Source organism: Musca autumnalis, unplaced genomic scaffold, assembly GCF_047663935.1.
Source record: "Musca autumnalis isolate F117 unplaced genomic scaffold, ASM4766393v1 scaffold_6, whole genome shotgun sequence".
Classification (NCBI taxonomy): Eukaryota; Metazoa; Arthropoda; class Insecta; order Diptera; family Muscidae; genus Musca; species Musca autumnalis.
This window is the reverse complement of record NW_027412199.1, coordinates 3221103-3234643: the sequence shown is the minus strand read 5'-3', so window position 1 is coordinate 3234643 and position 13541 is coordinate 3221103. Positions and strand designations below refer to the sequence as shown.

At 30.5% G+C, this 13541-nt stretch overlaps 1 protein-coding gene across 6 annotated transcripts in view; it reads right to left on the bottom strand.

Annotated features, from left to right (window-relative positions):
* Ca-alpha1D (Ca[2+]-channel protein alpha[[1]] subunit D) overlaps positions 1-13541 on the bottom strand; it is a 1669376-nt gene that overhangs the window by 1603643 nt on the left and 52192 nt on the right. Inside the window, exon 1 of one of the 6 annotated variants that reach the window (XM_073958160.1) lies at positions 8110-8204. The exons of 3 other annotated variants lie outside the window; for them this stretch is intronic. Coding sequence is in view for 1 of the 3 variants with exons in the window: in XM_073958161.1 (XP_073814262.1) it covers positions 7703-7709 (7 nt within the window). In the remaining 2 variants the exon portion in view is untranslated. Of the gene's footprint in view, positions 1-7503; positions 7576-7702; positions 8205-13541 lie in introns of those variants that run through there. 2 more of the 6 variants (XM_073958161.1, XM_073958163.1) reach the window with 2 other exon arrangements.

The window sequence follows — 13541 nt, the reverse complement described above, 5'->3', positions numbered from 1 at the left end:
ATGTTGATATAAAAACTATGCAAAATATATTTAATTTTTGGATATAAAAACAATACCGAATATATTTCATTTGTTAAACGTAAATATCAACATAAGTAGAGTCATTGTAAATCTAATAGATTTTTTCCAACATGAATATAATGTATTTTAATTTGTGGTGGGCTACATTGTCGCATTATCGTATACTGACAGAAAATCTAAAAAGACACGACAAATATTGAGAGCAATACAAAAGGAAGCTACTTTCTAAATATAAGAGCATATATTTTCGTCATTTATACATGCCGATTGCAGTTTTTAAAGATATTACATGGTATAACATTTTGCATATATTGGTTTTAACTATCTTTTATAAGAGTTTCCATTGTTAACACCAAATTTGTGGTTTTCAAAAAAATCTAAAAACTATACAAAATTTATTTAACTTTTTAAACGTGAATATCAACATAAGTAGAACCATTGTAATTGTAGTAGAATTCATCCAACATGATTATAATGTATTTTAATTTATGGTGGGTTACATTGTCGCATCATCGTATACAGACAGAAAATCTAAAAAGTCACGACTAATATTTAGAGCAATACAAAAGGAAGCTACTTTCTGAATACACTCTGAATACTCTCTGAATTTATACATGTCGATTGCAGCTTTTCAAGATAATCATAGTTGTGGTAAATACACTGTGTGTAATTTTTTGAGTCATGTTTTATTAACCATATTTTGACACCGCAGTGTGATAGAACACCAAAAATGAGAAGACACGTGTCTCGCCGTTTTTCCCTATCTCATCAACTTTTGCGTGATAGGCCTCCAAAGGTTTGAGGTTTTGATGTAAAAAGGGTCATTTAGTCGGGACTATATCTTCCAAACCATTAGGAAATTTGAACTTATCTCAGAGGCAAAGTTGTAGCTCTTGTCTTAAGGAACAAAAATTGTGAACACATATAATCCATCAAGCTTCATCTGCAAGGTCAAAATCGCCATGGTAAAATTTCTTTTAAAATTTTTTCTCAAGTTTTGTTATACAGCTTTAAAACCTATCAAATTTGAAGTAAACAACCAACTACAAACTACATCCCAGATCTCAATAAACATCTTTCTAGAATATGCCAACTCTGTAGAATTAGATCTTAATGGTCAAAATAGCAAAACAATTGCGACTTTTATCCTTTTTTCTCGGCTTCTGCTCCACAGTTATTAAGCCGTTCAAAATTCAAGAAAACAATCAACCACAATAGTGTAGCAAAGACTTCAATAAACAACTTTCTGGAATATGCGAAATGTCTATGAGCGGTTCTTAATGGTAAAAATAGCAAAAATCTTTTTAAAATATCCAATTTTTATACTTTTTCTCCGACTCTGGTCCAAAGATATGCAACCGCCCAAAAATTAAGGATACCGTCAACTACAAAAATGTACCTTAGATTTCACCAAACAAGTTTCTAGAAAAAATGAAGATTCTAGGAACGATTCTTCAAGCTCAAAATTCGATTATTTTAGATCATTCTTTTCTGTTCAGGTCCGTAAATAACAAACCTTTCAAATTTCCTTGAGTTTGTTATTTCCAAACCAGTAGTGCGATTCTCTAAAGTACACATTGTCAGTTTTGTATGATGTTTTTTTGCAATTATCGATAACTGTCCAACCGTCCAGCAACCACAATATATTTTGTGGTTGCATGATGAATGACAAAAATTAACGGCCACACTAGCAAGCAACAACAAAGCTGTCATTCAAAACTGACAATGTTTACCCAGCTTAACTCATTTTTGAGTTACCGACAAAAATCGTTAAAATTAAAACGCAAAATTATGAATGAAAAGTTCAAATAAAAATTGACATTACTCTTGCTATCGGTAAAATTTACAACTGCTTTTTATTCGTCGGTAACTTACCGAAAAACATCGGTAATTACCGAAATTGTAAGCATTTTAATTTTACCGACAATTTTCGGTAACTCAAAAAATGAGTTAGAGAATAGCACTACTGAGCAGATAAAATGTTTAAATAAATTAATTGTTCGTGAATTTCAGCCTTAATTATCATTCCTAGAATCTTCACATGTTCTAAAAAGTTGTTTATTGAAATCTTAGGTACATTTTTGTAGTTGACGGTATCCCTAATTTTTGTGCGGTTGCGTATCTTTGGACCAGAGTCGGAGAAAAAAGTATAAAAATTAGATATTTTCAAAAGATTTTTACTATTTTTAATATTAAGAACCGTTCATAGACATTTCGCATATTCCAGAATGTTGTTTATTGATGCCTTAGCTACGCTATTGTGGTTGATTGTTTTTTTTTTTTTTTGAATTTTGAACGGTTTAATATCTATGGAGCAGAATCCTCGAAAAGAGGATAAAAATCGCAATTGGTTTGCTATTTTGACCATTAAGATCCGTTTCTACAGAGTTGGTATATTCTAGAAAGATGTTTATTGAGATCTGAGGTACATTTTTGTAGTTGGTTGTTTGCTTCAAATTTGATCGGTTTTAAAGCTGCATAACAAAACTTGAGAAAAAATTTTAAAAGAAAATTTACCATGGCGATTTTGACCTTGCATATGAAGCTTGATGGATTATATGTGTTCACATTTTTTGTTCCTTGAGACAAGAGCTACAACTTTGCCTCTGAGATAAGTTCAAATTTTCTAACGGTTTGAAATAAATGACCTTTTCTACTTCAAAGCCTCAAACCTTTGGATGCCTATAACCGCTAAAGTTGATGAGATAGGGAAAAATGGCGAGACACGTGTCTTCTCATTTTTGGTGTCCTATCACACTGCGGTGTCAGAATATGGTTAATAATTTTCGTGTTGGACAGTGATATATAAAATGAATTTAATTCAATGATACAAATATTACATATTTCCCATTTAATAGTTTCTAATTTCTGAATATGCTATACTACTACAAGCAATAAATTAAATTTGACCATACCTTGGAGAAAAATGTGGTAAAATCATGTATTTTACACACAAAAATGAGCAAAACGCACTGACAAACAGTGTAAAATAGGCTGTTCGCTACCAAAAAAAAAGAAGAGGTACGAACCATTTCGGCATTTTGAGACTTTCACTCCCCTCACACACATCAACCAGTGGGCTACGTTACAACAAAAACAAGTAGAACTGTCGAGTTTGATAATTTTTTTTTTTTGGACGGACCGGTCACTTGGATTTTTCGTTTTATTTTGTTGAAATATGAAGGTTGGTATGCCAAAAGGGGGATCTACATTAATTTGTTACCTACAGATTTTACGAAAGCGAAAATTTTTTGCTGACTCATGTACATGTAATGTATGTCGATCGGATAAAAATTAGCTGAGATATGAGCGTTAGAAAGAGAAAATTCATTGTGATTTGTATGTAACATCGACGTTTGAAACACGGTTTTCTCAAAATGGCATTTTGGGAATATTATACGTATAAAAAGATTGTGCATAAGCAAGAAACTTTTTAAAAAACAAATTTGACGAATTTATGGCGAAAAAACTATCAACTTTTTTAGGTAAAATCAAAATTTTGACTTCTACAGTTTACAATTTTTTTAAAAATGGATATTTTTTAATCCGTTTACCTTAAGTACAAGATTGTTATGTTCTTAATGATCCCACAAAAACATGTGCTGATCGGTTTATTCGTTTTCGAGCTTCAGTGGTCACCGCAAACTGCTTTAGTAAAAACAGTGTTTCGTAGGTGGCCATTTGTCAGAAAACTGTGCAATATTTTTCAACAAAAAAATTTGGAAAATAGCTCTAGGTGTTATCAATCAGATGAAAACAATATCATTGGGAAAAAATTAGTAGATTTCTTGTAAAACTTCATGAAAATTTTCATTTTTCGTGCACAATAAGTGACCATAACCCCTTAATTGTGGACAAAATAAACTCATAATGCTTTTTCCACATTATATTGTTAAGTATAAATATGTGGGATTTAAAACTAGTATTCCAGAGTGTATATAAGTTTTGTCATAAATGTGATGGTATATTCAGAAATCGATTCATATTGAAAGATGCAATTATAATTCTATTGCTATGGAACATTACTAAATATAATAAATCCTTTGCTTACAGGTTTACTCATAGATTTCCTATAAAATGAATAAACGATTTATCAAAATTTTATTAAAGTTCATCTCTCTATCATAAAAAAATAAAAACTCTTTTGATAAATGTAGAAAACTACATTTCACGACTCCAGACTCCGACTCCAGACTCCGACTCCAAATTCCTGGTTTGGAGGATAATATTTAAAAAATTTACAGCAAAACCCATTAACAAAGGGTTTTTTAACGGTAACAGTATGAGGTTGACTTTGTTGACGCTATACACGGTATCAAACCTGTAAAGAATTAACATATTTTCATTGAAATCCTGGAAATTACGACTCAATTTAATAAAGAAGATAATTTGACTCTGGTTTGGTCTTTCCAACTGGATATGAACATAAATAATCTGGGGTATAATCTGGAAAAAAGCAGAAGAAATTGTGGTTATGTGACCATTCTCCAGGATTGTGCGCTGCTATAGACTATGACAAATAAACAAAGTGTTAGAGAGGAAGAATAAGGTAGCCACAACATCGAAACTAATGACCAGAAAATCATTCTGGACAGTTTCTTAGAGGTCCTTGAAGAAGAATCCTGCAACAAATGCCAAAACCGTATCTCCAAAACCGTTATTTTTTCTGAATATTTTCTTTTGGAAAAATATTCCCTGTAATACACAACACTTTAGAACATGTCATGTTGTAAAATGTATCTATGCCGTTGTTTTCAGTACATTTTTCAACGACGATAAAAATGTCAATAATGTAGTAAAATCCGAAATGAGAGAATAAACTGTTGGTGTGAACTCTGTTTGAAATACGTGTTGTAAAAGATATGAGGCAAAACATCACTGAAACAACATAAAGCAAACATTTTAGAGTTTCAGAATGTTGTAAAGAATTGTTGAGAACATTATTTAGAAGATTTTTGCAAAAGGTTACTTGGTTCAACTCCCAATAGTTTAGAATTTCAGCAATTATGTAAAATTTTCTAGTTTTTTTTCTAATTTTAGTTTTTCTTATGTGTTTTTTTTTTTTTTTTTGTTCAAAAGATAAGTTCTACAAATTCCTCTTCGTTTCTGAGATAAAGGCCTGATAAATGCAAAAAGGGGTAGATTTAGTCCGGTTTAGATCAGGCCATAACATCCGAACTGGATCTGACAGGACAAAAACCTACTAGGGTTTTTGTAGTCTAAATATGTACTTTCAAAAAATGCATACTAGAAGTTGTTTGCATTTTCAGTGTTGCATAGTGTTATTATTGTAAACTACATAAATGAAGTATAACAAGCTGAATTTCCTATAATTTTACTCAACATTTATCTACATAAATGTCGGAGTAATTTTATTTTTTATTCGTAGAAAGCTCATATCAGAGAGTACGCATATTTTCTCAATATCAAATCATATAGCATTTCCAGATTAAATGAAACCTTTTCCAAATTAAACGAAACTTTTTCCAAATTAAATGAAACCTTTTCCAAATTAAATGAAACCTTTTCCAACGGAAATGAAACCTTTTCCAATTGAAATGAAACCTTTTCCATTTGAAATGAAACTTTATCCAAATTAAATGAAACCTTTAGTTTTTATTATAAGGAACTTGAAACTAATATTGATTTTTATTGTTTTAAATTAAAATGTTAACATCAATTGATGTAATTAAAACAAGTATAGTTATATAGGTATGTATTTGTGAATAAACCTTACAGTAGTGGGATTTTTTAACTCATTTTTACCTTTACCGACAAAAATCGGTAAAATTAAGTCGCAAAATTATTATTGAAAATTTTCAATAAAAGTTGTCATCACTGTTGCTGTCGGTAAAGGTTAGCGACTGCTTTTTATTCATCGTTAACTTACCGAAAAAATTCGTTAATTACCGAAATTATGCGCATTTTAATTTTAACGACTTTTGTCGGTAAGGACAACAAAGTCTTACAGAATCTCACTACAGGTATAATTTTTTTCGACTCTTTTTGAGATCTTATTTCATAATTTTAACTTCATTTTTATCAATAAACGAAAAACAAAAGCTGAAATTCTTGATGGTTTTGTCAAATATAGATCTGGAAATGAGAAATATATCAATTGACTATGGTAACATAATACTTTTCTTACGTAGTCAGTCCCTTCAGTTTTCTGCTTGGGAAACTTTCAATACAATCGCCATTTCGAACAATCGTGCGAATTTTTCTGTTGAATGCTGCGCTCTATCTGCTCTGTTATGTTATGGTCAGAAGAAGGATCGCGAAGTTCAGTTGTAAAGCGGCATTTTATTTTTGAAAATGCATTCTAAATCCGTTGAACTTTGGGAATATGGCTGCAGGAATTTAAGTTCATATCTGTACAATTCTAATAAAGTTCTTATGTCATTCCTCTTACGTATTTGCTGATTATCCATTATCAAAAACGAGTTTTCTAAGTCTGGTGTAATCTTCCTCAAAATACCTTCTATAAATTGTTTGAATTTGTCTGCATTCACACTTAAACTTGAAATTATATTATGGTACACAAAACCCCCGATTTTATTTACTGCCATTAGAGTTACATACATATATCTTATAATATCTTATAATGAAGGCAGCACAGTCTTATGATTAAATATACTATCTTCTATAAATATTAAATGTTCCCTTTGTTGAAGTATCCATTTTGGAAAATACCGAGTCTGCCTTTTCTTAACTCCGAGGTTTAAGGCTCGTTCTATTTCGACTGAGGCTGTTTTTAAAGTAATTTTCAATTTCCGTATTTCATTTTTAAGGTTTGGAAAACATAGTTTTTTATTGTTAAGACTGAAGTAAAAAGTATGAAATAATAACTCAAAAAACAAAAGAAAAATAAATTAAAAAACAATGGTATCTGTAACGTTTATTCACAAATACATTCCTATAAAACTATATTTGTTATAATAACATCAATTGATGTTATTATTTTATTTTAAAACAATAAAAATCAATATCAGTTTAATGTTCATTATAATAATAAAAAAAAAGTTTTCATTTAATTTGGAAAAAGTTTCATTTTAAATGGAAAAGGTTTCATTTCAATTGGAAAAGGTTTCATTTCAATTCAAAAGGTTTCATTTCCGTTGGAAAAGGTTTCATTTAATTTGGAAAAGGTTTCATTTAATTTGGAAAAGTTTTCGTTTAATTTGGAAAAGGTTTCATTTAATTTGGAAAAGGTTTGATTTAATCTGGAAATGCTATATTTCAAAACGTTAAAATATAAGGTTGACCAAATCGCTGATTTATAGTTGTCCATTTTGCACACATTGGTTTTAACCACATTTCATTAGTGTTTCCATCGTTAAAACAAAATTTGTGGTTTTCAAAAAATCTAAAAATTATACAAAATGTATTTAATTTTTAAACATGAATATCAACATAAGTAGAACCATTGTAATACAATTTTTCCAACATGAATATAATGTATTTTAATTTATGGTGGGTTACATTGTCGCATCATCGTATACAGACAGAAAGTCTAAAAAGACACGATAAATTTTGAGAGCAATACAAAAGGAATCTATTTCTGAATACAAGAGCAAATATTTTAGTCATTTATACATGACGATTGCAATTTTTTCAAGATATTCATAGTTGTGGTAAAAATATAACAAAAATTTTATTCAATGATACAAATGTTACTTACCTCCCATATAATAGTTCCTGATTTCTAAAAATGCTATACTACTAAAAGCAGTAAATTTATTCGTACCTTGGAGAAAAATGTGGTAAAATCATACAATTCTTAGTCCATTAAACTATTACCGTGATAGAACTCAGAATATCTAGGAGGAGTGAACGAAGTTTTGTGTACTCATTTTTAGTAGTTCTGTGATGATTGGTTTTGAAAATCGGTGTACTAGCCCCACACAACGGTACAACAGGTTTACATGTTTATATATTTAATAAATATATATTTAATTTGTTGATATAAAAACTATGCCAAATATATTTAATTTGTTAAACGTAAATATCAACATAAGTAGAGCCATTGTAATTGTAATAGGATTTTTCCAATATGAATATAATGTATTTTAATTTGTGGTGGGTTACATTTTCGCATTATAGTATACAGACAGAAAATCACGACTAATATTGAGAGCAATACAAAAGGAAGCTACTTTCTAAATACAAGAACAAATATTTTCGTCATTTATACATGTCGATTGCAGTTTTTCAAGATAATCATAGTTGTGGTAAATGTATAAAATTAATTTAATTCAATGATACAAATGTTACATACTTCACATTTAATCGTTCCTAATTTCTGAATATGCTATACTACTACAAGCAATAAATTTAATTTGACCGTACCTTCGAGAAAAATGTGGTAAAATCATGTATTTTACACACAAAAATGAGAAATTGTAATTTTTGTAAAACGCACTGACAAACAGTGTAAAATTAGCTGTTCGCTACCAAAACAATAGAAGAGGTAAGCCCCATTTCGGCATTTTGAGACTTTCACCCCCCTCACACACATCAACCAGTGGGCTACGTTATTCGGTTGGTATGTCCTAACACCGAGTGCAATCGTGTTGCAATGGAATGCACTCGTGCCTAATCTGCAAATGGTGTCTTTAGGCACGCCGTTCGGAATCGGCGGTAAACAGTAGGTTCCATATCAGTGAGCTAATCATGATGCACTCATTGATATGATAGAAGTCTCCCTTATGAACAATTTGTTTGTCATTATGAAAACCAATGAAGATTGTTTTGCTTCCACAAATGCTGTTATTACATTCTTAGCCCAAGGTGTCCTCTTTTATAAAAAAGTAAAAGTAACAGTCACATTATTATAAGATTCACATTATTATTAGCTGTAAACAAAAACTGTAAAAAAAGAGGCGAAATAAAAAATTGCACCACTTACAATTTCTATATAAAACGTGTAACTTTAGCGACATTTTCTAGCATTTAACAATTGTTTGATTTTTTAAACATTAATTTCAATTTTTTGGATATTCCAACTTAAAAAATAGGATGTTTTAAATTAAAATAGGTCGTGGAATGGCTTGCATTTGCTACACCAACTGTGGGACCATATTTTATCTAGCTGTGGGAAATGTTTGGAGGATAATATTTAAAAAATATACAGCAAAACCCATTAACAAAGGATATTATAACGGTAACAGTATGAGGTTGACTTTGTTGACGCTATACAAGGTATCAATCCTGTAAAGAATTAACATATTTTCATTGAAATCCTGGAAATTACGACTCAATTTAATACAGAAGATAATTTGACACTAATTTGGTCTTTCCAACTGGATACAAACGTAAATAATCTGGGGTATAATCTGGAAAAAAGTAGAAGAAATTGTGGTTTTGTGACCATTCTCCAGGGTTGTGCGCTGCTATAGACTATGACAAATGCCAGAATCCGCTTGTTCGATCCCGATGCGTTATTACCAAATTCAACTGAACAGGAAATCCGTATGCACTTATTTTTCATGATTTACTACTATTCTTGAGTGATAAAGTGTACACATTTGTCCAATTTCTATCATTCTAACAGAATTTTTAATCACACATTTTTGTAACATAAATGTTCACAACTGAATAATCATTTTTAGATCTTAAAAATTGGGTCAATAAACAATCAATTAACAAAAACAAATATATTTCTAATTTCAAAATGTCAGTACAAATAGATTGAATGTGATGTAGGCATCTTAGTTGCAAATGTTTTGAGCAGCACTCTATGTCAGTTCGTTTAAGAAACGGCATGCTAGTAGTTTTTAAAGTACCGTTATAGCCTAGCATATTCGCTGTTTAATTACACTGTGCAACATTTTTAAGGTGATCTTGTGCAAACAATTCGACTGATGATTTTTTGAAAGTACAGACCCAAACGACAAGAAACACTAGTTGGGTTTTGTTGTGTCAGATCCAGCTCGGATTTTATGGTCCCATCTAAACATGGTTAAATATTGAGTTTTTAAAGAAATTCGGGGCTATATCTCTGAAATCATTATGAATCTTGTTCTGACCTCTAAATAAGGACAAGAGTAAAATGTTTGGAGAATAAATGAACTCGAAAAACTACATTTATTGCCTCAAATTTCAAAATATATGCAAAAATTCCACAATTTTTATACATTTCGCATCACATCTCCAAAACTGTTTATTTTTTCTGAATATTTTCTTTTGGAAAAATATTCCCTGTAATACACAACTCTTCAGTACATGTCATTGTTGTAAAATGCCTCTATGCCGTTGTTTTCAGTAAATTGTTGAACGACCATAAAAATGTCAATAATGTAGTGAAATCCGAAATGCGAGGATAAACTGTTGGTGTGAACTGTGTTTGAAATACGTGTTGTAAAAGATATGATGCAAAATATCACTGAAACAACATAAAGAAAGCATTTTAGAGTTTCAGAATGTTGTAAAGAATTGTTGAGAACTTTATTTAGAAGATTTTTGCAAAAGGTTACTATGTTCAACTCCTAATAGTTTAGGCGATACTGACCAGAATTTCAGCAATTATGTAAAATTTTCTATATTTTATAGAGTTAGATACCCTAGATGGAGTTTTTCTTATGCTTTTTTTTTCAAAAGATAAGTTCTACAATATTGCTAAACTCAGCAAGGCCAAATTCCTCTTCGTTTCTGAGATAAAGGCCTGATAAATGCAAGAAAGGGTAGATTTAGCCCGGTTTAGATCTGGCCATAAAATCCGAACTGGATCTGACAGGACAAAAACCCACTAGGATTTTTGTAGTCTAAATATGTACTTTCAAAAAATGCATACTAAAAGCTGTTTGCATTTTCAGTGTTGCATAGTGTTATTATTGTAAACTATATAAATGAGGAATAACAAACTGAATTTCCTATAATTTTACGCAACATTTCTCTAAATAAATGTCGGAGTATTTTTTTTTTTTATTCGTAGAAAGCTCATATCAGAGAGTAGGCATTTTCTCAATATCAAATCATATTTCAAAACGTTAAAATATAAAGTTGACCAAATCGCAGATTTATAGTTGTCCATTTTGCACACATTGGTTTTAACCACATTTCATAAGTGTTGTTAAAACAAAATTTGTGGTTTTCAAAAAAATCTAAAAACTATACAAAATGTATTTAACTTTTTAAAACGTGAATATCAACATAAGTAGAACCATTATAATTGTAGTAGAATTTTTCCAACATGAATATAATGTATTTTAATTTATGGTGGGTTACATTGTCGCATCATCGTATACAGACAGAAAATCTTAAAAACACGACTAATATTGAGGGCAATACAAAAGGAAGCTATTTCTGAATACAAGAGCAAATATTTTCGTCATTTATAAATGCCGATTGCAGTTTTTCAAGATATTCATAGTTGTGGTAAATATATAACAAAAATTTTATTTAATGATACTAATGTTACTTACCTCCTCATATAATAGTTCCTGATTTCTAAATATGCTGTACTATTAAAAGCAGTAAATTTATTCGTACCTTGGAGAAAAATGTGGTAAAATCATGTATTTTACACACAAGAATGAGCAATTGTAGTTTTTGCAAAACGAACTGAAAAACGGTGTAAAATTAGCTGCTCAATGCCAATAAAATAGAAGAGGTACGTCCCATTTCGGCATTTTCAAACTTTCACCCTCATTACTTATTTTTATATTCAACCATTAGTACTTAATATTTGACTGAGAATCCAAAATGTATATACATATATTGCTGACCAGCATACAATTCTTAGTCCATTAAACTATTACCATGATAGAATATAGAATATCTAGGAGGAGTGAACGAAGTTTTGTGTACTCATTTTTAGTAGTCCTGTGATGATTGGTATTGAAAATCGGTGTACTAGCCCCACACAACGGAACCATCGAGTGGTATTTTTGCAACAGGTCTACATGTTTATACAAAAACTATGCAAAATATATTTAACTAGCATATGCCCGCTACTTCGTTAGCGGAAAATCCCCATGGTATAAAGCAGGATAATAAATAAATTGACCAAAATTCAGAATATAATGTCTCCATTTCCCATTTACAACTTGTTTTTATCAAAATAAAAGCCAGTAATGCTACTTACGACAGTTAAGAGTGTTACTATTTATCTTTTTCTAAAAATCAAGTATTTAGTTTTCAAAAAGAACTACATAAATCGAATCGTTCGCGATATAGTTTGACGTAAATCGACTTATCTCCAAAAATTAATGTCTACAATGGTAAAGCAAATATGTCTCTCCCTCCCTCCTTCCCTTCGCTTCTTATGGTATTGAATTTTTTGAAGGCAAAAAAATGATTTCTTTATTAGTTAATACCAGCACTTTAATGTTAATTAACATTTAGCAAAAACACTAATTATCAAAAACTCTACCCGTTTGTAAAAATTGAGCTTGCTTCTAGTTCTGTCTGTTCACACAACCCCAGAGATCCCCATTTGAAAACTTACAGAACTATATTTTAAAATCACCACTTTATCTCAACCAATACTAAATATCAGTTAGAAATCTATCTGTTCACACAAAACCAAAGGTACTAAATTTAGTACGCAAATTAAAACCTGTTTTACATTTCCTTTTTTATTGAATTTAATTGAATTCGTTAGATAAGTACCCAACACAATTTACCCCTCGCAACGCCTTAAAAAACGCATTTAAAAGTTGCACTTTTGTTTCATAATTTTTTGTAAGGAACAAACGGTATGCACAAATCTATCATTCTTAATATTTTACAAAATAGTTATATTTTGCTCTTAAAATCAGAAATGTAAAAAAGTGGAAATTTAAAGTTGAAATTTAATCATTACAAATTATGATTTCTGTGATACTAAGAATCCTCTCGCAAATGAAACGGTAAAAATAGAAATGCAGTGACAACCTGAACTTAATGTAAGACATTCTGTATAAAATTGATGGTATGATGATGGACCAAAGTAGATTGAAAGTTTTGTCTTTAAACTTTAAAATACTTCAAAACCTAAACCTATGTTGCTAATATTTCGCACAGAGGTTTTCTATCTACAAAGAACAACAAATGCCAAATTACAACAAAATGCGTAGGAAAATGTATCCTAACGGCCGGTATGGTTAAATGAGGGCTATACCAACGTGTATTGAAAATATTTTGTACATATTCCGAAAACTCTATATTCTAAAGCGGTCGATTTTTCGGAAATATCGACAAATGTCAAAGTATCCAGCAACCACAAAATATTTTATGATGACTGACAAAAATGAACGGCCACACTGGCAAGCAACCGATTACTTGAGCAAAACTGACAGTCAAAACTGATCGTGTGTACCCCGCTTAAAGGGGAGTACACACCATCAATCAAAAATGACAGCCAACGTGCTTTTAGGATATTTTTCCTGCAAATAACAACTTTTATTTAGCGAAAAACCTTTTAAATACAATATATACGGTATTATTTAGATATTACAAAAGAAATTTTTCAGTTAGGCTTTGATATTAACGAAATAGACCTCGATGACTGTCAGTTTTGCTTGTCAATGTGTACTATA